The 25,640-nt window shown below is 43.7% G+C and overlaps 1 protein-coding gene across 1 annotated transcript; it reads right to left on the bottom strand.

Annotated features, from left to right (window-relative positions):
* Window positions 1-2,732: 2,732 nt before the first annotated feature.
* LOC128429200 (ankyrin repeat and sterile alpha motif domain-containing protein 1B) lies at window positions 2,733-20,750 on the bottom strand. The gene is made up of 7 exons (XM_053415477.1): window positions 20,587-20,750; window positions 18,833-18,908; window positions 17,019-17,120; window positions 13,594-13,716; window positions 12,663-12,850; window positions 5,684-5,818; window positions 2,733-2,852 (listed from the first exon to the last, which is right to left on the bottom strand). Exons 2-7 carry the CDS (start codon window positions 18,861-18,863, stop codon window positions 2,733-2,735), a joined length of 699 nt encoding a protein of 232 aa, XP_053271452.1. The 5' UTR covers window positions 18,864-18,908; window positions 20,587-20,750.
* Between the last annotated feature and the right edge of the window lie 4,890 nt (window positions 20,751-25,640).

Raw genomic sequence — 25,640 nt, forward strand, 5'->3', positions numbered from 1 at the left:
AGAGCGCTATGATAGAGTCCTAAAGACCCGCTGAGAGTTTACTGCTGCTTTCAGGCACCAAAAAAAAACAACTCTGCTCCGAATTATAAACTCATCTGACAGCTCAGATTTAAAGTGCAATGAATCATCTTCACGTCAATTTGGAAACTCAAAGTAAAACTTGTAAGAAAGCAATAGCACAAGTGAGAAAGCCGAATGTTCCTCTGTGTGTTAACATTGAATTTCAGCAGGAAGATGATTTATTAAATGTCAAGTAAACCAGAAACTTGATTTACATAGTTGAGTTACGGTGGATAAAAAAGACTCAGGCTTCATTTTATACTTCAATGTTTTCAAATTTAAAAAACGATTTCCATATATAATATAACTTATATAACCTTTTCTCATACACTGGGCGTGTGTGTGCGTACTGGCACCTAATTCAACACTCAACTTCTAGATGAATAGTTGTTGTCAGGCTCTGTGGTTGATAATGTCAGTCAAGCTCTGTGATCCAGACTGAAAAATCTCCACTATTGGATTCCCATGAAACTTTAAATAAACATTCATGCGGTGATAAAGTTAGTGGAAGTGAAAGTAAAAGTAAACATTCACAATATCCCGTCAGATGAAAGGAAAGTATGAGATTGAGGCTCCGGATCATCAGCTCTCTTTTGATTTAAGTCATTACCAAGATGTAATAATTTATTAATAATTAGTTTCCGAAATAAAATAAAAAGCCACAGGTAAAAAGAGGCCTCATTAAAAGAAGCACTGGAGAAAAAACACATGAGAAGAGAAGCTGAGTGGGAAACGCATCTCTGCAAAGCTCCCGGGAGAATGAAACATGAAAAGGAACGAGTGAAAGAGACGTGACGCAGGAAATGATTTAGAAAAGTGCCTGAAATTATCTGTAAAAGAACAGAGAGGCGGAGGAATCACACTCACTCTGCGTCTGCCTCTTATCTCGCTCATCTGGAGATGACAAACTAACCCTCTCTCATCATCTGTCAGTAGTCCCGCTACTTCAAACCTCCACCCAAACAGCCACGGAGGAGCCAGAGAGGGAAAGAAACCATTGTGGTGACAGAGAAGGAACAAAAGGAGGGAGGGGAGAACGTAGGTACATGAACAGATGCCGGGATCCAGCTCCACACTAACTTCAGAGTTTGTGTCAGCGGATCTGGAGGAGACGAGGGCGAGATTAGAGCGACAGAGCGGGAAGGGGAAAATGGGTTTGCAGTGAGGAGAGGAAGCAGAGGAAGTGGGAGTGCAGGGCAGATCAGAGCAGAGGTTTCCTCACACACACACACAAAAATGAGAAAAACATAGAAATTTGAAAATTGAGCACAGACAACATGCTTGATTTCTCTCACACAAGAAAATTCAGCCGCTCCGAAACGGATCAACCAGCTGGAAGTCTGAGCTATTCGTCCAGGGTGAAGAACAGGGAACAGGAACTCAAACGTGCCGGTGGAACTAATCTGGAAGTGTGACGACAGGTTTAGCTACCTGATCCTTTGACGGTGTCCCGGCTCCGCGTCCTTCACGGACCCCGAGAGGTCACAAGGCTTCGGGAAAAGTGCAAGAAAAGGCTTCATGCGGTGCGACGCGAGCAGTCTCTCTCTCTCTCTCTCCGACAAACAAACACACTCATTCACTTCCCTCCCTCCACCCTCCGCCCTGGTCTCTATCTTTCAGGGCAGAGATAGCACACAGAGAAACTTGTGTCTGAACTGCACAGGAAGAGAGGAGACAAACAGAGGCCTCCTCTGGCCACTAATTAGCAGGTCGTACGCAGCTCCCGTCCAACTGCACAGGCCAGATTAAACGTTTAAGTGTGTGTGTGTGTGTGTGTGTGTGTGTGTGTGTGTGTGTGTGTGTGTGTGTGTGTGTGTGTGTGTGATGGCGCCTGCACATGTGACCCAAGGCATGGCATGTATGTAACGCTGTGTGATTATATATGTGTAATAATGCACTGTGGGGTTTGAACATACTGTCTGCTGTGATCATGTGAGAGCTTTCTTCACCGTCTGGGTTAGAGCTGGATGTGTAATATACAGTGTGTGTGTGTGTGTGTGTGTGTGTGTGTGTGCGTGTGTGTGTGCTGATAACACAAATAGGAAATGTGCCGTCTCTGTGGTCACGTCTGAGGAACTTCTATCTTAATCCTGTGACTGTCTCTTGCCTCCGTCCGCCTCCTCAGCTCCGTGCTGTAGAAATCTCAGCCCCGGCCTGCAGCTCCGTTCACTGCAGAATGAGTTCAGAGGCCATCAGATATGAATAGAGGCTATAATTTGCTGGCATTTCCTCACGGAGGCTATTTGATTAGAGAGAAAAGGGATGGGGGGGTGGGGGGGGGGGCTGGACACCAGAGAGGACAATGGACCCTGTGAGGGCCTCGTCGAGGGGAGGTGCAGTCAAGAGAGGACAGAAGTGGAGAGACACACACTGACCGAAAAGACAGATTGGCGGAACTAACTAGAGCTAATAAGCAGCAAAACGTGGGCTCCTTGAGATTAGCATCAGTCTCGTGCTGTGCATTAATGAACACAGGTCGTTGTGATGCCTGAGGCTCCAAAATAAGAGTCTTCAGCCATGTTCCCTACACATACACACACAATTTGATTTCCCTCCATTACGGTCTAATCCCTCGGAAATCAGCGAGCTGAGCCACCCGTGGGACACCAGCAGTCGCTCCTCGGGAAAATGACACCCTTCACATTCCCCGCGGTCGCTGTATTTAACCGAGCTCAAACTGCGGCTTTCCCCCGGCTCCACGCTTCGTCCCGACAGACACCGGAACCAGCCGGGGCGAGCGGCTGCTGCCGGAGCGCCGCCCGCTGTCTCACCGAAACCGTCCCTGTGTTTAACTGCAGCCACAACAAATGGGGAGGACGTTTCAGAGGCTGTAAGGGAATGTGTGTGGACTAGACTGATATTGTACATATAGAAGATTCAAGGACTAAATACACTTAACATTTATTGGCATTGTTTCTAAAGAAAACTCTAAATCTTCATGTTCTGTTGTGATTTGTGTCTTTTTCACATTAAAACTACAACAGATCAGTTTGAGCTAGTCATCATTCTAAAATTCGAAGCAGCTATAGAATATTAATGGTATAGTTGTTATATAATGCGGTTTTCAGGTTATTTTCACTTCTTTCCATAAAACAGAATGAAATCGATGAAATAATAAATTAAAAGCTGGACTCAGTGAGTCTTTGTGAACCCGACAGTAAATTCAGTGGAGGATCACAGAGCGAAAAACGACATCCCAGTTATAATTTTTATGAGTACTCTGCTTTTTATGCCTGAGTTATGCTACAGGAGTCAGGGACTAACTTTTTATAGGATGAGTACTGCACTTACACACATAAACCTACACACACACAGAGAGACACACAGACTGACACACACACACACCTTACTGGGCTTAGTTATGCCATTATTATATCATTGTATATTCTTTGAGGGTCGTGGTGGGAGCTGGAGCCAATCTCAGATGACATAGGGCTAGAGTTGGGATACACCCTGGACGGGATGTGACCCCATGCAGACAGACGCCGGCCAAACTGGGATTCAAACCGGGAACCACAGCTCGCGGCGAGCCACCATGACGCCCATAACAAGCTTTTTCTTATAAATTGTTAAAACTCAACAGATTAAAATGTTTAAAACTAAAAACCTCATGTGTTCGGAGCTCGTTCAATCTTTCAATCACGGGCGTTCAAAGCTCCTCTCCACTAATCTCTGGCCCCCTTGATCTTTCTTAACATCATAGGTTTGTGATCCTAACCTGCAGCAGACCCTCCTCCCCCTCAACAGCCACCTACTCAAGAAAGAACAACGGATGGAGGAGGAGGAGGAAGAGAGAGAGAGAAAACAACAGGAACGAAGAAATAGATGGAGAACTGCTGATGTGTCTGTGTGATGCACCTGCGCTGACGGAGATTTTTGTGTGTGTGTGTGTGTGTGTGTGTGTGTTTGTGTGTCTGTGTGTGTCAGTGTGATGCACCTGCGCTGACGGAGACTCGTGGACGTCCCACGCCTGACGTCTCATGAATTTCTGTGTTGCCTGGCAACCCTGAGGGCCCCTGCATATCTGTGTCTTGTTCTCGATTTTGTTTTTATTTTCTTTCTCTCAAGGTTTTTCACCAGAGAGATGTGAAATCGTTTGTTATAAAGTCAGCACAGCAGAGGAAACCTCCTACGTACTGAGAAGTACTACGTGCTTCCCAGGACCAAATGGTTAGTGTTGCTTTAAGGCTTTAGAAGTTTTTAAAGTTGTTTTTCTGTGGGACTTCTCAGAGTCAGGCCACTTCTTTGATTGACAGTCCTGAGTGACAGCTGCACAACCAAGACGATCGATACAAAGGTTAACACTCGTCTGCGGGAACATAGAGTGAAGGATAAATGAGGCGAAGATGAACATGGGACAGAGCGTGATGATAGAAAAACAAGTGAAAGAAGAATTCATTCTTGTGAGATGAGAAGATGAAAGGATGAAGAGATGAGAACGATGGGAGGAAAAATGTTCCACTTGGTTCACAGGCTTCTGTCTTTACTCCAACTCTCTTTACTCACAATTACAGAGGGCAAATCAACGCGGTGCTAACTTCATTATCAGTTTCTCTTTCCTCTCCCTCCCGTCCTTCCTTCTCATATCCTCTCCAATAACACACACATCCACACACAAACACACCCACACAAACACACACAGGTGCGAAGCTCTCCATGGTTGTGTGCCAGTTGAGCGGGCGAGCTGCCAGTGTTCAACACAGAGGTTCTGTTGTGGTGTCAAATGTTTGGCTGTTTGAGCCAACACACGTCTCAACGCTAAACATTCATCTGCACATACATAACCACACTTAAACACACAGCACAGGGGGTTGAGGGGCTAGTCGGCGAGGAAGGAAGGAAGGAAGGAAGGAGGAGGAACACTAGGGGCAGAGTTTGGATTTAAGTTGGTAATAAGCTCCTGTTACACACTGGAAGTGAAGGTGACGATTTCTAGTCCTTCAAAAAGTAACACCCACATTAATTATGCAACATGTCCTCAGGAGACAACAGAGCAACATTTAGATAAACAAAATCCAATGTAATTTGAACATGCATGGATTTCCTGAGAGGTATTTTTCCTCTCTCCCCTTCTCTAATAACTAATAATTCTAACTTTGCAAAAAATCTCTATAACTTAAACTGAAAATTCGTATGTCTCCTTTAAGGACAGAGAAAGAGAAAGAGGAAGAGGAAGATATAACATCGACATAACGAGCGTGAGAGCAAGAAAGAGGAAGATACTGAGCGGAGCATCCAGAGCTGCCAGTAGAACCAGTCTCTGCAGTGATGGCTCATTCACTCCGTTCCCAGGGTAACCAGTTAAAGTATTCGCTCAGAACAATGGCAGCAGCACTAACCTGTTATTTCACTGTAGTGCTTCAGTGTTTGTGTGTCTGTGTGTGTGTGTGTGTGTGTGTGTGTGTGTGTTACTCTTCAATCATGTGAAAAAAAACTTGTATTTTGATTATGAAGTGATACGATGATTAGTTTCATTATAGTTGCACTGAAGAGACATTACATGCTAATTAGCAGTGAAAATAATCATTGAAAGCAGATTAATTAAGGTTGTGTGTGTGAGTGTGTGTGTGTGTGTGTGTGTGTGTGTGTGTGTGTGTGTGTGTGTGTGTGTGTGTGTCTGTACCTGTGAGAGGCTGGAGGAGAAGCCCAGGTTGCGGCAGCCGTTGCAGGGCGTCAGGGCCTCCCAGAATCCACTGGGGCCGCAGCTTCTTTCGGTCTCATCTTCCTCCAGGGCAGGAGGAAGAGGAGGGGTGGGCCGCTGTGAGTAGAAATTCAGACGATAAATCAATTCCCATAGAAAATTAAAACATTGAGTAACAGTTAGAAGGTCAAAGGTCAGAAGAACGATTTTCTTTACAAGCTTATTCTGTATCATTGAAAGAGCTTAGAAGAGAAACCATTCATTTAGTCATACAGTTTTATCCTGGCTGACCACCAGGGGGCAGATGCCAAAACTGATATGTATGAGTAAAACAACAAGGATTTATGGGCTGATATTTATATTAAAGAATTAATACTGATTAAGGAAATGTAGGTTGAGTATTCTTCCTAAAACCAAGAGTTAGATTTTCAGCCTCAATCTCCGTTTTGAGCTTTTTATATTTAACATAAGCAGCAACTGACAAACCACTTAACACAAGTAGAAAGGTGTGTACTACTGTAAATGCCACGCAGAAGAGAGCTGACCCAAAATAAGGAGGTCTAGAAACAGAAAAACAACTTTAACTGACAACGCACACAAACTCACACACAGTCACGCACGCTGTGTCCTTTCCTTGGACTCACTGGCTCCCAGGAGGCAGGTGTGTGTGTGTGTGTGTGTGTGTGTGTGAACTCTCTGGCATGAGGGTCAGGAGGCGTCAGATCCAGATCCAGATCCAGCCCCCCCATACCAGCAGAGAATGCAGGTCACGGCAGATTATAGACGGAGCAACATCTCCACATTGTCTGATCTCGACAAGCAACAACAGGAGGAGCAAAAAGGCCGAGGGAGGTCTGATGAAAAGAGGGCGAGGAGGACGTGCGGGAGGAGGGACGACTATCCAAGAAGAATATCGAAGGTAATAAAGACGGAGGGAGGAGCAGATGGGAAGAGGAAAAGATCGTCATCGAGACTCGAGACGGAGGCAACGAAATGAGGCTGAAACCAAAAGGTCACCGATCGCTCCAGATTCCAAATGACCCCCCCCCCCACACACCCATAACAGGGGGATATTGATTGATGTAGAGTGGACTGCAGTCTGCACATGCACACGCACACACACACACACACACACTGAACTGTATGCACGAACAATAGAAACATCCAGAACAAAAGAATATCAGCCAGTGTTCGATAGAAAGGACACCATCCATTATTCATGCCTGATGACTGAATAACTGATCAATGTCACATTAGTCGTCTCTCCCTTAAAAGGTCATGTTATTATTTTGAGAATTTGACATGATTTTTGATATTATAAATTCTTTTCCCTGAACTAATTCTACTGTAAAACAGTGAACATTCGAGCTTCACAACTTTAACAATATGTAAATTCATCATCTAGGGATTTTCCTTCGGCATACACATTTGGCAGTGAAGTTACAGTAGAGAAGGAAAAATCCCGCAGGAAATTTGATATGATGTTATTAAAAGGGACCAAATTAAATGTTCTGTTGCCTTAAATTTAATTTCTCAGGGTCAGAACATTTTCGATGATTTAGACCCACAAGTCAACTAAATATAGATCATGGGACTTCTCGTTTTTAGACATTCCATATATTTTCTTATTTTTCTGACTTTCTGATTCATAATCACTAAAAGATTAACCAGGTTATGAACCTTCCTCTAATACTTCCTGCAGCAGGGTTTCCCCCAGCACTATCTTGTTAAGGCGGCCGCCTTAACAAGACTAGGGCCCCGCCTTGACTACCAATGTATTGAAAAAAAAAAAAAAAAAAAAGTTGAAAAAAAAAAAAAAAAAAATGGCATTGATAATACTCAGGTAATACTGTTTACAACATTAAGGCCTCAGTATGCTTCTCCGAGTCCGTTTCGGAATGACGGACGGACGGATCGGACGGACCCTTTTTGATTTATAGTTCTACGAGCCTTTTTGTTGTGAAAACAATTCACCGCCAGAACAGTAGATGGCGAGACGGAAGTCGAGCTTAGACAAGCCTACCTCATGAGGTATATAGAAGAAGTCCACGCTGGTTTATTTACGTCCTCCCGGCTCCTCACACACAGTGAACGATGGCAACTAACAGAAAAAGGATGTTGATGACGCGACAGTTTTTGCTGAATAAAGTGACACCCAGCGGGTCAAAATGCTTTTGTTATCGTGTCTTAGCGCAGCGGTTCCCCGGTCTTGTTTCCAAACTGCGTTGCTAATTCAACAGCTGCAACAGCTTGAAGCTACACGGAGGCAGCTAGCTCCCCCCAGCTTCCACACACAGTCAGCACGGACACCCGATACTAACTACTACCAAGTGTTTGCTTCTAACCTGACGGTGTTTGAGAAACAGTGTCATGAGAGCCGTGGGATTAAAGTCAGCGGGTTTTTGCGCTGTTCCCACCGCAGTTAGCATGGTGGCTAGCCCGCTAGCCCCGTTATCAAAGTTCGTTATAACCGTATGTGACCGTACACACATGCTGTAAGTGCTCTAACCAGCCACCGTCAGCCGGACAACGCCGCTGGCTTAACACACTTGTCACATTAATCATAGAGTCGTAGTTGTGATTTTGGTTTATTGTGATGTAGGGAATGGAACAGGAAGTTTCCATTCCGAAATGCTGGCGTTAGCGGACCAATCACAGCCAAGTGCTATCCGTGGGCTGTCCGTCATTTCGACGTGTAGTTCGAAAAATGAGAGCGGCACGAAAAGCTCTCCGAGGAGCCTCGGAGAGGCACGGAGAGGGCGTTCCACGTTGGAGAGGGCGGTCCATCTGGTGGTTGAATATATTGTTGCATAGTCTATCATAGTCACCTGTCAATCTACCGCCAGTGACGTGCGGTGAGGTCAGTGAGTGGGTAGGCACTGAGTTCTGAAAGCCAGATTTCTCTAAACCTATATATTGTTAAATCAAAAACAATAAACAACAAACAGGCACGCACGGCCGATTTCAAATAAGTTCCTCCCTTTCTTTCTTTCTTTCTCTCTCACTCACTCACTCACTCACACACACAGACGGGACGTATATGAAATGTCACGACGGTGACTTCAGGTTTGCCCGTAGCCTACTGTAGTTTGGTCTAAATGATTAAACATCGCATCCATCGACTTAACGGACCCGTCCCTCACACCGAGGGCAGAATAAACGTAAGGCAACAAGTCAAACCTTCGCCGATTCAAACTACCGGTACTACTTCTATTCAACTTAAAAATAAAAGACAGCATTCATCATTATGTAGGACTACAGCATAACTGATGGCAACTCCACTCCATAAACTTTATCTTAATAGATATAGTACCAGTAGCATATGCCCCATGGACCTGTCCAGCATCAGAATGTAACCATTTATCCACATTGCAGAGCTTAGGTTTGTCCGTCAGTAACAATGAAAACACAACTGCTCAATTGAATATAAAATGCAGAATGGATTGCACTCGGTATCAATTCATCCAACTTTATTATTAAATAAACCCCCAAAAAGTTTCTGACTCACCAATCTGACTCCCTGGCTGTAGAAATAAGCAATACGATAGTAATCCAGTGACAGTCTGACTGACAGCACAGCTAGCTAGCATCCTTTAAAATGTTGTATTTAAAATATTAAATACAACATTGACTTCATTCACTCTATGTGTAGATAAAGACAGACCTGCGAAACAGGCTGCAGGGCAAGAGTCTTACAGCCTGCATGAAGATCAGCATCAATGGCCCACCAGTGTCTAAGTTTAATTTCAGCAGGGCGCTGGAACTGTTCTTTGCACAGCCACGCAGAATAGCATGCACTGATGCCTCTTGTCAGCTGTGCCGCAAATAAGAAGATCCAGAAAGGAACTGTAAATAGTTGAATTTGCCCTTTTATGTGCATACAAAAGTTAAGTGTATTGTCCATTATTTGTATTTAATTTGCACTGTTCTTTAATTTTATTTTGTAGTGTCTGCATGTTTTCCACAACATTTGTACCTACTGTTGTTTATTTATATTGAAATAAACAGTTGTTTATTTCATTCATGCGTACTGGCATCTTTGAGCAAAATACCCCCAAAAATTTTCGCCGCGCCGCTACGCGCCGCGCCAACAGCACCACTACGCACCGCGCCAACAGCACCGCCACCTGCTTACCACCTTGACTGAGACATTTACTGGGGGAAACACTGCTGCAGGGTTATTTTTATCTTGTAAACAGTTTATAGAGCATAATTAGATCAAACAGTGAATTTGCCTTTTCACCTTTTGATCGATATCAGCCGGTTAGCAAACGTCAGCATGATGGATAAAGAAGCTCGTAAATATTCAACGCTAGTCATCAGCATGTCGTCGTTAACATGTGGCCCAGAGCGAAGCTGTGTGTAATTACAGCATCGCAGCCGCACACGTTCTCAGTCTCGACAAAATCCTTCCTCATGTTTGAATATTTTTAAAACCAATTGAAGTAATCTTTATTTTTCTTGACAAACGCTAAGAAGTGAAAATAATTCGCCTAGAACACTTCAACTGGCTGTATAATATATTTTTTTTCCGGTCTAAATGTTGCTTCAAAGACGTTTACACTCAATAGTTTCAGTTCGAAGAAGAAGGTGAACGTCTCTAGTCAGGAAACTAAACATCAACTGACACAAACATCCATAACTCCAGCTTTTCAGTTATGAGTTTTTGCCTTTTTCTTTGTATGAATTGCTGCAGCGTAAATGTCCTTGGATTTACAACAACCTTCTTCAGGCACTGGGAAAACATAAAAGGTATATTTACAATAAAAAAACAAATGACAATAGCAGATGCCGGATATTTTGATTTAAAAAGTGAAACTAATCTTCAGTTGCAGCCGCGTTTCTTTGGAAAATGATTTAACTAAAATACATGTAAAAGCAGGATGAATATATTGAAATATAACCAGTGTCAGTAAACCAGTTTCACCAGCTTCCAGCAACATTTACAGTCCAACGCTAATGAGTATATTTTGAATTAAGGACACCTGTTGTTATTGCATTAATGCTCGGTTTACACATGGATACCAAGGTGATGCCACAAGCCTGCAATGATCCTGTGTGTGTTGTTTGTTTGTGTGTGTGTGTGTGTGTGTGTGTGTGTGTGTGTGTGTGTGTGTGTGTGTGTGTGTGTGTGTGTGTGTGTGTGTGTGTGTGTGTGTGTGTGTGTGTGTGTGTGTGGAGAGCGGGCGAGCTGTCCTGCGTTTCCACATGTTTTATTCATGTGTAATAGACACATCCAATCACATACTAATGTCTCCGGCCACATGCACACAGAGCAGCCTGGGGCCTCTTACACACACAGACACTGTAAATGTCAGTTATAGAATACAAAGTGGTACTTATAGAGAGAGAGAGGGGGGGTGGTGGGGGGGGACACATGATGGATTGAGATAATTACAGCTTAAGTGAGCAAAGGTGTGTGTGTGTGTGTTGCCGCACACGTGTGTGAGCCTCTGCACGTCTGACCGCTCGCTGCACTGTGCACAAACATTCCTCATATTCGTCCATATTGTCATTATTATGGGAATGTCAAAGATTATGAGTCATTGGTAAGGTGTGTGTGTGGTCCAGGTATTACTCATGTTGTGGGGACCTACGTCTGTTTCGCCATAGAGGGGGACATGTCTTCCTTCCTTATGGGGACCAACCAGCAAGTTCACATAACGGAAATCGGAATATTTTACAGGGAAATTATGTTTTAAGGCTTTAAGGTCTAGGCTGGGTTCAGGTTAAGAGAGAGAGAGAGAGAGAGAGAGAGAGAGAGAGAGAGAGAGAGAGAGAGAGAGAGAGAGAGAGAGAGAGAATGTGTGCTGCAAGGTGAGAATAATGGAAAGAAAAATAGAAAGAGACGTGGCTGAATGGGCAAAGAACAGGCTCAGACAACCGCATGTCTTCAGATGCTGCTGTGTGTGTGTGTGTGTGTGTGTGTGTGTGTGTGTGTGTGTGTGTTTGTGTCTCTGTGTGTGTGTGTGTGTGTGTGTGTGTGTGTTCTCAGGTGGGAGGTCAGTGTGATGGATGACCTCCGTGTCCAGCCTCTGACTTGATGGATTGTGGATGTGATAAAGCCCACAGCCCAGTCGTGTGGTCACTGTTAAAAAAAACAATCTGCAGCTGTGACTCGGTTCTCGGCATCAACACTGACATGAATCAGTTGTTTGTCCCCAAATGGATTCAAATAAATTATCAGTTTCCCTTTGTGAGACCGAAGAGAACAGGATTACAAATTAGAAGAGGACATGGTCGATAGAAAAGAAAACGTCTGCAGGCTGCTCGAGCACAAACAATAATAACAACTCTACACAGATTCACGCAAACAACAAACGGCAGCAGTTGGGTTTCAGCAATGACAAGTGAATACTGAACAGAGGAAGCCAGGCCGGTGGCATCAGTCTATCTGACACTGCCCTCTGTTGTCAAGATGGAGGAAGTACAAGCATTTATTAAAGTCACACACACACACACACACACACACACACACACACACACACACACACACACACACACACACACACACACACACACACACACACACACACACACACACACACACACACACACACACACACACACAGAGAGAACTGTAACAAATTTAATAGGAGCCGCATTCAAGTTTATCTATAAATATTTGTTTTTTATTTATTGTTGTTTTTTATTTTGGGCTTGTAAGTGTAACCTCTTCCCTAAAAGTATAAAGCAAAGCTACAACTTGTATTTTGTCAAAGAAATTAAAGATATAAAATTTAAATTGGAAAAAGCATTAATTATCTTTTTCTGTCCACTAATCACTTCCTCAGGTTATTATTCTAACTCATGTCTGAAGCTAATTAGGTTCTGAGTTTGACTGTTTAATGAACATAGAGCTGCTCCAGTATAAAAAGCCTCTATTGCTTTGGTTATTTGACATTTATAAAAGGTCTTGAAGTGACTTTTAGACCTGACCGATCCCGTGTGGCAGCTGTACCTTGTTGCCTCGGGTCAGGGTCCCGTTGGGTCGATCTGGCCGGTCCTCGTCTGACAGCCGCCCGCTCCCGAAGCTGTCCATGGAGTGGGAGGAGATGGTGTGGCAGAGCTCCTCGAAGGAGTAGTCCCTGTCCCGGCACTTCTTCATCTCGTGGAGCAGCTTGGACAGCTCGCTGGTCACAGCATCATCTGGGGGGTGCAGGGAGGAAGGAGTCAGGAGACAGCAGTGGGGAGACATTTCCTCTGACTGCTGGGAAGATTATTTCTTTGATTTCTAACTTGAGAGACTGTGCAGTTAAGATTTAACACTTGAATCACCTTTTGGGAGCCAGAACTAATGTCTGTAAACCACGTCGCCTGTCTCTCTTCTGCGGAGCTGATGTGTTCAAAGTGGCTCATTTAGCCACTTTCTGAGGTGCTAATCACTTTCACTCGTCTCCCTCCAACAGTCTCTGAGGTAATCAAGGTAATTATGGGATCTGCTGACAATCACTGGGAGAGGAGAGCGGATCAGCTGCTATCAGCTGCTATCAGCTGGGTGCAGTGTCACAGTCAATGCACAGGGGGCAGCGCTGGACAGGGAAACAGCACGTTTTGTCTCCTTGGCTGCATTTATAGTGCAGGAATAAAAAGTTTAAATCAAGTTTACAGATTTATTTTCACTGCAAAACACATAAGTATCCACTTGTGGTATATATTGGAGGAAGAATAATCTGCATCATCGCTCCTGTACTTATGAATGAATTTTTTATGTTGATTCTATCAGGGACATTGAGGCACATTTTAAAACCGATTCCTCAACCTCATGCAAAATGCATTGTTCCCTGGGTTGTTATTTCACATCCCTGCTTCTGGCTACAACCTGTTCTAAAAAGGAAATCATTGTCTCAAACTCTTTTTTTGGTCAGATATAAAAACTCAAATGTACTCACTCTTGTGTCTGAGGGAGGGGGAGGCGGAGGGCGAGGGGATGGAGGTTCTAGGTGCAGGGATGGGACACTTCCGTACAGGCTCCTCCACGATACTCATCCTCTCCATCTCATCTATCATATAATCTACAGAGACAGGGAGACAAGGGGGTAAGAGGGGGGGGTTGGTGGAATATGATGAAAGAGCGAACAAAGAATGGGAAACATTTTTGCAGAAATCAGAGAGAACGTTTGGAGGAGAAGTGTGATGGCAGTGTGAGGCTGTGGGAGGACGAGGGGAGGACCAGGTATTTTACTGGATTAATATACAAATACCATAAATTTACTCCTCAGCTTCTGTTAATATAATCTACTGCTTTTTTCGTAATGTAAATCTAATGTTATTCCATCTTTTTGGCAGAATATACACAAGATGACAGAAAGTAAACATGATATCTAGAGAGTGTCCGGTGCGATGTATGAAAATCTGCAGTCAAATAGATTTAAGTCATAATGGGGCTGAGTGAAAACAATAAATAAGTGTCAAGTAAGAAAATTTATTATCATTGTTATGTGACGGAAACAAGAGAATGAAATGTCCTAAATCAAATCATAATAAACATCGGTACTTAACTTCATTTCCTTTTGAATTTTACCTATTTCTTGTTGTTTCCAGGTACGGTTGTGTTATTCTTAGTTTTAGTTTGATTATAAATGTCTGTTAACTGTATAAAGAATAAATAAACAGTTATCTTTACCTGTTATAGCACTTTAAAAAACAAAGTATGAAGTGTTTCACCATTAAAGTTTATAGAAGAATACATAAAATAACATAAAACCATATAAAAAAAGACATGAAAGAATAAAAACACTAAACAAGACCAGTCATTACAATAAAAAATAATATGCTTAAATGTTGATTTCAAAGAGATAATGAGGAAAGATCAAGGGTTTTATACAATAAGGTTTGAATGACTCAATAAAAGTACTTAAAAGAAAGTGCTCTGCTGCTGTAAAGGCAAACGAGAATAAATGTGGTGGGTTAGGGGAAAGAGGGGAGGAAGAGGAGGAGGCTGAAACCACACAAACAAACACTGACACACACACACACACACACACACACACACACACACACACACACACACACACACACACACACACACACACACACACACACACACACACACACACACACACACACACACACACACACACACACACACACACACACACACACAGGAATCATGTGACAGCTTATACCTGCAGAGCCCTAATGAGGAACTCTGCTAATGTCAGGAGAGTGTGTGTGTGTGTGTGTGTGTGTGTGTGTGTGTGTCTGTTCATTGTCGTGTGTACGACTAACAATCCTGGCATTCAGTTCAATTATTATGACAAACTGCCACATTTGCATGTAATTATAAAGTGCATCAGAGTCAAAAAGGAAGGATTAAAATGCTCTGACGGTTTTATTGCTCCGCGCTCGTACATCACGTCGGCAGATTCTTCACAAACAACAGACGTCACACGGCTCCGTGTTACTCTAAGTGTTACGGCCGAGCCGACGCACGGTGCTCGGGTTCATAATCAGCGGCGGCTGGGCAGTGACAACGAGAAGCGTTAATGAATTCGAGCAGGAGAGGATGAATCGTGCGCTGTAGATCAAATGAGGATCTCTTCATAATAAGCTGCCTGTGGCAAACACAAAGCCCCTCAAGCTGGTAACATTGAGTAAATGACAGGTCTTTTGCTCTCCGCGTGAGTGAATGTGTGTGTGTGTGTGTGTGTGTGTGTGTGTGTGTGTGTGTGTGTGTGTGTGTGTGTGTGTGTGTGTGTGTGTGTGTCCTTTCGCATCTTCCTCTCCAACAGGAAATGGCATGCAGCTGATCTTTTCACTAAGTCACAGCTGTCTCCTTTCTCTCTCTCTCTCTCTCTCTCTCTCTCTCCCTCTCATAACCAATTGCGGGCACTTATTTATTCCGTAGTCCAAATCTCCACAGAGATGAGATTTTGAAGGATGCTATTCCAAGTCAATATGTACGAGCACATGGCTGTTGACATCTGAAAAGCTGCACGTGCTTCATTCACTTCCTCCAAAGTGTTCTGGACGTCTCGTCGGGTTTTTCTCATTTGAATATTCTAGTAAAATTCTAAATTCTGCTCCGAGCTCCCTCCGGATGTCTGAGGCCGCCCGGCGGAGGAAACCATTTCAGCTGCTTGTACTCACACAACCTCCTTCTTTCTGTTTTTGATGTGGAGGGTCGGACTGTTGCTCTGCTAAGAGGCGAGTTCAGTAAAGACCTGATCTCCTTCATGCTTCAATCTGGACCTCGGGACGTCCTAGAAGCATCTGGTTGGAAAACCTGGCTCCCTGGCTAGATTGTATTTGCAATGTTCAGGATCTAATGAACAGAATCTAAATGATACTGGATTGCATTCAACTGAGAAGACATTCAACAGGAGCTTTAAAATGTTGGGCAGACGTTACATCTAAATCTCTCTTCCCATTGCATCGTTGTGTTTCCCTGCTTTGTTTTCAGCTTTGTGTCTTTTTATTCTCTTCGCTGTGCCTAATCTGTAGCTGTTTGTAACCAACACCCGCCCGTGTGTCTAACACGCCGAGTGGGATCCCCCTTGTTCGAGACCGGTTCCAGCTGCTGAGGCGTTGCCCATCCCCACTTCCTGTTTCCTGTCTCGTGCGCCAGGGATCCTGATTGGAGCGCCGCCCGGTGTGGTTCTCCAATCGTGGGGATGCGGTCGGGGACTTAGTAGTTTTAAAAAGCTTGGCCAGCTTGAAGGTAAAGCAGCTGGGAGTCTCATCTGGGCAACGTGCCTCCAGCCACTGTTTCAGACTGGTAGATGTTCATGTAGCTACGCATCTCTCTCACACACACACACACACACACACACACACACACACACACACACACACACACACACACACACACACACACACACACACATTCTGTTTATACACACATACAGGATATCCATAAAAAGTTTAATCCCAAAGCTATCGACTTATCGAGTAAAACTAGAAATGACCAATAACAACGTTAAGTAACACAACAGCAGATGATTTAAAACAACCCTGCATTGTGTGTTTGTCTAGTACAACCTTTACAGAGCTTGAGTTGTGTAACTAACTTAGCTCACAGAGCTTCCATTGTTTCCTAATGGAAGATAAACTTCCTGGAAAACAACATTTCTCAACGTGATCACATACACTCACAACAAGTTCATATTCCACAATGACGTGATAAAACCTTTTTACTGAGCCTTAAAGAAACGGAATAAATCTGTATTGACTTTGTACTAAATGTATGAGACACAGGTTCTTTTCTTGCTCCTACAGCGACCCAATTTTTCAAGAGAATTCATCTAAATTTAAGTGTGCGAGTGTGTGCGTGTGTGAGTGTGTGCGTGTGCTTGTGCGTGTGCATGTGTGTTACCTTGGATAAGAGCAGTGATCTGCTGGGATTTGGGTGCAGGATGTTCCCTCAGGATCTCCAGAGCTGCTCTTCCCTGACAATCTGTCAGATTGGTGTCGATACCTGGGAAAGAAGAGACACACATACACACAATGGGTGATGGTTTGCAGAGGTAGAGCGGGTCGGCCACTAAACAGAAGGTCGGTGGTTCGATTCCCTGACGCTTCCTGTCTGCATGCCGTTGTTGACTTGGGCAAGATCCAGAAAATCGCTCTTCAACTACAGCTTTCATCAAGTAATTCAAAGAACAGAGAGAAACACACTCACTCTCACACTTGATGATGTTAAATTACAATCCCAGACAGTGACACACTCACGAATGCACAAAACACAGAGACAAGACAAAAACAGGACACACAAAACAAACTCAGACCGGGGTACACACCCAGGCTCATAAACAAGCTCAGTAGGGTGAAAATGAAGCTTTTTGGATTTCTATTTTCACAAGATTCATGTGCGATTTTCCTCCACTGGAATCTTTATCTCCCTGACTGTTGGTCTCTTTAATACTCTTCCACTTCTACATGAAATATATATGTTCTTGTGTTCCAGTCGTTCTGCTGGAAACCATTGGGTATAAATAAAAGAGAAATGAATACACACTGGGAGAAGTCACATCTGAACTTGATGTAATTTGTCGGTTTCCACTTTGGCATAATTTTTATGCTTTGCACAGATTTTCTCTTATTAACAGAAAAACATGTTTTTTGTGTTTTGTAGATGGAAAAAGAAAACAAGGTTAAACCCACTGGAGAGGAGGAAGCAACTCAACTATTCAAAATTACTTATTGATATAATAAGAAACAATTCTTGGTCAAACGGTCTAAAAACAACTAGACTGTTTGATCCTGTGGAAAATCTGAAGATGAAATAAAAGAAAACTCTCGAAACGAAAGACGAGGAAAGACAGAAAACTTTGAGATAAGATAGTTTCTTCTTTCCACAGTCAACAATGAACTTTGATTTCTTATAAATGTTTTAATTTCCGAGGAAAGAAACCAGTTCTCTCCAGTCAAACCAAAACAGAGATATTTTTACTGACAGTTTATTTCAGCGTCCTCAGCTGTTTCCCTGTTTAGTTTATGATTGACAATGAAAAGAAGGCCACTGTCCTGCATGTAACCCCGCCTCCCATCCTGTGACATGTACAGAGTTGGAGTTGTAACAGGTCAGACCAGCACGGCCCCCCATGTTGATCAAGGGAGTTAATAAAATTCGAGGCCACGCAGAGGAAGTCCTGCAGGAAACAGGAAGTGCTGAAGGAAAATGGGGAGGAGACGGCGGGGAGATCAAAAGACGACAGCGTCCAGGCTTTATCCGCTTTGAGCGGTGGGAGAGGAAACGTACAAAATGTTTATTTTACTCAATCGTCACGTGGTGTAGGTTTATTTTTTTTAATGATTAAATTAGCATTTTAGTCATTATGTGTCACTCTGACCTCTGATCACATTGTATCATATATATTTATCATTTATATTAGCATTGTCTTGTATTATAGAGAATAGACAAACCAATGATAAATGGAGAGTCCAGGATTTAGTGTTTAACAAAGCTGAAGAATTCAGCAGACAGATGCTCGGAGTTCACCTGAGGCTAATTTCAAACCACAATCTGGGAAGAAAGAAGCATGTGGCCCGTTTAGCTGCAGGTTAAACTGGGAAAAGAAAAACAAGACAAACACACACATGCACGAGCGCACACACACACACGTACACACACGTACACTAGCAAACACTCAGAGTTTTTGTTCTGCTGAGACGCATTAATGAACCCACCTGAGTCGAGCAGAAGGCGAACTACATCCATCTTCCCAAAGAGAGCTGCCTCGTGGAGGGCACTGCCATTCTCCGTCTGGGGGGGGAGAAGGAGAGAGAGAGGGAGGGAGGGAGAGAGGGAGAGAGAGAACCTGAGTGTTAATATTCCATCACTTTAACAATTTAAAACCGACAAAAACAGATGTTAAAAACCATATTACAAATAAAATTCAGTAAGTTGCCAACTACATCTGTAAACGCCCTCTAATGACAAAACACAACTTTTGGTCGACAGCCAATGGGGAAACTCCAACACTCGGTTGGCCATTGGCGTAACTTCATTATTCGGACACACAATATTTGGTTGACATCACGTTTATGGGGACGCTCCAGCTGTTGTGACGCCAAACTGATTCCAACCATCACCCAGGCAGAGGAGGCCTGTGTGGAGATGTCCCAGTTTCCCTCACCCTCCACCATCCTGCACCAGCCTCCAGTGCTACTGATGGGCATATTACAAATATGATGCAATACATGGAAACTACAGGGTGGGGGCGGGGGGGCTCTGCTTAGTGCTTCATCTTGGATCTGCAGTGATGACAAGGCCACTTTCGATAGAGCAACACTCAAGAGCCACTACACAAAACTGAAACAGCTGTTCAGTCGCCCAGCGAAGGTGACTGAGAACCAAAATAGATTTAAAGGCAGCAGGTGTAGAATTTTTATGTGACCGCAGCAGCTCATATATTATCCTGACGACATAATTTATGGTTTGTAAAGAATTAACTGCGTGTGCAGCAGTGTGCTCGGCTTCTTTCTCTGTCCCTGCATCTGTGTGGAATATTTGCAATTTTTCAGGACAAATGGGTAAAAGGTCAATCGTGGTTTCTGCAGCTTTCAACAAGTTCAATTCTCATACAACAGATATGAGGGAATATCTGAGTACCACAACTAGTTACACTTCCCCACAATCAAATGTAATGTGAAGTAGCCAAGTAGAGAATAACCCTCGTATTTAAGGGTATATAACATTTTAATATTCAAAGCTGTTTTAAGTCCGTATATTCAGATTCAAAAATTCTTGACATATTTTCAAGGCAATTTAATTCACCAATAAAAAGATACAAGCACATCCCAGTGTTAAATCAGCTGAGCATCTATTTCGCTTTATTCTTCCCTCATTTGTTTTTTTGTCATGCGTGCACCAGTGCATCTGGTTTCACACCAGTTGACTGATCTACAGGTGGCAGCACTGCACCACAGCAACACACCTGCAGAGACACTGAAGAATGCAGGTGAACAATGCAGTGTTTGAAAATGCAACAAATATCAGGCAGAGGGTTTTATTACACATATTTTTAGATAAGTAGGTGAATCATCCCTTTAATTTTCCCCCTAACTTCCCTTTGCATGGTGATGGACATCTCTCAACTGATTTCCTTTAAGTCGGCACTCACACACTGGATACACTGCTGCGTACACCGGGCTGGAAGTCAAGACTTGAACTTGACCTCGTGCTCGAGGGTAAATGAAGCCACGATTAAAAAACACAACGCAGCAACGTGAACAATACGCAGAATCCATCGCATCCTTCACGCTTGGCTTCCTGTCATCACCGAGGATAAAACCCGGACTGAACCACACTCCCTGGCCTAATGAAGACAAATTATTTGGACACCAGCCAGGCCTGATGATATCTAACCAGCCGGTGAAATTCAGCTCAACACGGTGTGCAGCACCAGATTAACACCCGCTGCAGGGAATACTAAACTTACTTTAGCCGCAAATGTGTCATCGCCACAGAGATGATGGAGAGACGGATGCAGCGACGCCCTCGGAAAGGTCAAAGGTCAATGGTCTGGTGAGCCAAAGAGATATTTTTTTCCAGGTGTAGATAAAAAATAAAAATGAGGTGAGCGGTCACATTTGCGGAGTCAGAGAGAGAATCGAACTGTCGGGGTTTCGCCTGTGGAGGCAGTTTTTTTACCCACGAGGAAGTGAGAGGAGGTGGGAGGGAAGGAAATGATCCACCCCTTTCCCGAACACACACACACACACACACACTCTAGTTGCCCTCTTAACCCCTAGCGGTCATCTCCGTACCACTTCCCGTCCTGTTTCCCATGGCGTCACCACAAAACGAGGAAGGCGGTTCTCACTCTCTAGGAGTTTCCGGGCATTGAACGGCCGATGACTTTCAGTTTCGGAGGAAATCTAACAGTCGCTCGCTGATGTTGAGACAATGGGACGACTGTAGATTCTCAACTCCACTTACTATATGCACTCTAGTGTGTGTGTTTGTGTGTATTTACACAAAAGTTTTGACTTGAGCTGGGTCCCTGCCCACCCAGCAGCAGGTTCCTCCTCAGGGATTTCCCTTCACACACACACACAGAGAGAGAGGAGAGAGAGAGAGGAGAGAGAGAGAGAGAGAGAGAGAGAGAGAGAGAGAGAGAGAGAGAGAGAGAGAGAGAGAGAGAGAGAGAGAGAGAGAGAGAGAGAGAGAGAGAGAGAGAGAGAGAGAGAGTGCGCTGCCTCAATAAAATATTCATTCACACTCAGATAGACCTATATGGCTTGACTCCAATTACTGACCTACACTAGTGCTCCCTCTCTCTCTCTCACACACGGAGCTCTCAGCTCATGACAGGGTGGCCATCTGCGAGTCGCCCACAGCTTTCACTCTGCACTCTCGACTGTGCAGCTCTGACACCGCAGCCATGCAAGGAATGCCACAGATGGATGGGAAGACAGAGAGGAGTGGACAGGAGGAGTAGAGACAGACTGGAGGGGAGGTGGAGAAAAGAGGACACATCTAAGTGTGTGTATCCACCGCTATTGATCACTATCAATTTATGTTAAGGATTTTGTAGATAGATACAGTGTTAGAGTTTTTCAGGATTGTTTTCTGTCAGACTAGCCGTGAGATGTTTCTCTGTAAGTGGAGCTCCCTGTATATCCAACTTTAACTTTGCAGAACTTTTACAAACCCCAAAAAACATCAAACATGAGAAAAGAAATCACTAAAAACCCATCATGTCTCCTTTAACTGATCTTTTATTAAATAACTGGAGCAGAAGACAAACCAGCACTTTGCATTTTCTATCAGATTAAAACCTTCTAATAGTCGGTTAATGAGTTTTGTAATTTACTGCATCGCACACAAGGGCCCAGCACACACGGACTCATGAGACCAAATAAGCTGATGTGAGGAATTTCTCAGACTTATTACATGCAACAACAAAAAACACGTAGATAAAACATGACTCATGCAACAGAACTTTGCTAATCATCTAACTCATTAGAGATAATCCCACAGAGAAGGCACATCTACCCGGCAGGTGTGCAGCAGTATCTGTCTGTGTGTGGAAACCCCCACGTTTACCTGGTATTAAAGATATCTGCCTCTGAGATATATGAAAATATTCCCAAGGAAATCTCTAAAAATGTCTCATATTGTTAAAGAAAGTAAAAAAAAAAATCCTGGATCCTTCCCTTTCTCCTGATCCAAGCCTAAATATAACGGGTCCTTTCTTGGCCGACGTCTTTTCCTTTTCGGGGAAATTGGGTCTGTCATTTTTGCATAATCTGAATTAACACAACACACAAGCTGACGGACAGGGGCGAAAACACAACCTCTTTGGCGGAGGTAATACAGAAAAAACTGCAGAGAGGTTTTGAGGTTTGAAATGCTCACCATCATCACGAGAACGAAAAGAGGAAGAAAGAACAAGAGAAAGAGGGGGAGAAAGAAAGAAAGAAAGAAAGACAGAGAGATTTGCATCAGCGCGTATAGAGGAGCACATGAAGCAAATCAAAGCCTTGTACAGTTCATCTTCACTAGACACATGGAGCCTGAGGCCAAATCCCTGCAGAGAAACAGAGCCCTGCTCCTCAGATCAGAGCACACATGCACACACACTAACAAGGACAGACGATGGACACAATCCCGCCGAGTCATGCATCTCCTTCCTATAGGGAGAACAACAGATCTACGCATGTATCCAACAAGTCAAGTTGTTTCTGTCTTTCCAGAGTTTAAACACACACACAAATACAAACACAAGTCCATACTGCTGCAATATGTTCATGACAGATTTGAACATACTGTATTCTGGAGGCCAGGGGCTGAATGTGATAAAGAATTCTCCTCAGCAGATTTGTTTTCTCGCTGTCACACACACACACACACACACACACACAGACACAGACACACACACACACACACACACACACACACACACACACACACACACACACACACACACACACACACACACACACACACACACAGTCTTTAACTGTACGGTGGAAACCATTTCACATGCTCCATATTCTCTATATAAACAAGACTTACACGGTCAGGAAAAGGGGAAACGCAGCATCTGTTATGACGTCTGTTATTGTAATAAACGAGATGGAGTCAGTTCAGATTTCGGCAGCAGTCGGAGTGAACTCACCACGTCTCATGTTTTCCTAAACCTGTGCAGTAATGAAACCTCCACAGTTTTCTTTATGGAGTCAAACCCTGGTATTGATCATTCTCTGCCTCTGCGGCTCCTCAGCATCTCGACTGTCTTTTTCTTTGTATATCTAGACTCAGCAGCTTCCAGAGACTTTGAGTCTGACTGAGCCCGGAAACCCTTGAATCTGCTTTCCTCTCTAATCCTCAACGATCACTGAACAGCACCGACCCGATTAAAGAATCAAAGCTTTAAACAAGACGTCCTCAGTGCTTAGAGAACTGAAGACGGAGGTGGGTTCAGGTAATCGCAGGTTTTTACGTTTGGTTGTTTACTGCAAACGAGTAAACCACGAATGCTCCCCCCCCAAAGTGAAGCCAAAGTGTCTCCATCGCCCCCTGGTGGCTGGCTGCAAATAAGTATTAAACCCCAAGTCTTCCATGTTAGCAGATGGGATCAATCATCATCAACTCCTACATGTTAGTGGACGGGACATGGACCAAATTAAATAGGCAAAATATGAGTTAAACAAGTTTTTCTGAAAGATGGTTTCTGTCATTTTAAGAAGTTTTTGTCATGCTAATGTATGTTCATGTGTCTCTGGTCTTAAGTAGTTATTAGGGGAAGTAAAGACGTGTCTTCCATCTTTATCTACAGTCTATGGTCTCAACAATTTGATTGAATGAGATGTTTAATAATTAATGAAAGAGTTCAAGCATGAGCACATGTGATCTGTTCCCGATCTGTCCCACGAGAATAGTTCTTAGATCAGGAAACCTTTAAGATCAGTTGTGTTGTTTGTGCTTTGAAAGTAGAAAAAAAGGAATTCAGCAGAATAAGTCTTCAGAGACTGATCAGCACTGCTAATGGTTGTTTTCTGCCCATTTAAGACAAGCTAAGTTAAATATTTGCGTCTGTCAGAGAAAATCCATCTGCAGAGAAAGATAACTGTGTTGCAGCCAGCAGCGAAGCGTGGCCACATTTTGACAAGGCCTCACGAAAACAAATGACCCAGAAAGAGTCGAGACAAAGCTGCACCAGCGACTGGAGAGCACAGTGGAATGTAAATGACTGAAGAGAAGAGCAGGAAAGAAGCAACACACTTTAAATCAATGTGTATTTCTGTTTTTGGGCCTGATGATGTAGAGAGAAAACAGTGAACTCTTGAGGACCTGTCAGGAATACCCTCTCCCCTTCCTCCTCCTCCTCCTCCTCCTCCTCCTCTTCTTCCTCCTCCTCCTCCTCCTCCTCTTCCTCTTCCTGCAGTCTCAGTCTTTCCTCTCAATCTATTATTCATCCCACCACCACACCACGGGAGGCCTACGCAGCATATGCTCTCTAATACACACACATACACACACTTTCAATTCTGCCAAGCGTGTGGTGATATACACACACACACACACACACACAAAACTGTTCCCTCATTAAATACACAAAGAGAGCGATATTCACACAGAGCAGAGATGATAGGAGGAGGGAGATCCCCAGAGATGGTGAGGAGATTCGCTCGTGCAAAACGGGACAGACGTACAGTGCCTTGCATAAGTATTCACCCCCCTTGGACTTTTTCCCATTATGTACTGTTACTAACTGGAATTCAAATAGACTTAAATAAACTTTTTCCCGTTTGATCAACAAAACATGCATAGTACTTTGGAGGTGCAAAATAAATTTTATTGTGACACAAACAATAATGAGAACAAAAAAGTTGACATCTGTTGGGTGCGTAAGTATTCACCCCCCTGTGTCAATACTTGGTAGAACCCCCTTTCGCTGCAATTACAGCTGCAAGTCTTTTGGGGTATGTCTCTACCAGCTTTGCACATCTAGAGATGGAAAGGTTTGTCCATTCTTCTTGGCAAAAAAGATGAAGCTCAGTCAGATTGGATGGAGACCGTCTGTGAACCGCAATCTTCAAGTCTTGCCATAGATTCTCTATTGGATTGAGGTCTGGGCTTTGACTGGGCCATTTTAAGACATTAACATTCTTTAATCCAAACCATTCCTTTGTAGCTCTGGCTGTATGTTTAGGGTCATTGTCCTGCTGGAAGATGAACCTCCGCCCCAGTCTCAAGTCTTTTGCAGACTGCATCAGATTTTCTTCAAGGATTTCCCTGTATTTGGCTCCATCCATCTTTCCCTCTATTCTGACCAGTTTCCCTGTACCTGCTGAAGAGAAGCATCCCCACAGCATGATGCTACCACCACCATGTTTCACTGTTGGGATGGTGTGCTCAGGGTGATGGGCAGTGTTGGGTTTTCGCCACACATAGCGTTTTGCATTGAGGCCAAAAAGTTCAATTTTGGTCTCATCTGACCAGAGCACCTTCTTCCACATGTTTGCTGTGTCTCCCACATGGCTT

The sequence above is a fragment of the Pleuronectes platessa genome, chromosome 22, assembly GCF_947347685.1.
Source record: "Pleuronectes platessa chromosome 22, fPlePla1.1, whole genome shotgun sequence".
In the NCBI taxonomy this organism is placed as follows: domain Eukaryota; kingdom Metazoa; phylum Chordata; class Actinopteri; order Pleuronectiformes; family Pleuronectidae; genus Pleuronectes; species Pleuronectes platessa.

Coding starts and splice junctions, on each gene's coding strand:
- LOC128429200 (XM_053415477.1), bottom strand. CDS start 18,863: ATGGATGTAGTTCGCCTTCTGCTCGACTCAG. Junction 17,121..18,832: donor TCGCCTTCTGCTCGACTCAG/GTGGGTTCATTA, acceptor CTTCTTTCCCAG/GTATCGACACCAATCTGACA. Junction 12,851..13,593: donor CCCCTCCCTCAGACACAAGA/GTGAGTACATTT, acceptor TGCACCCCCCAG/ATGATGCTGTGACCAGCGAG.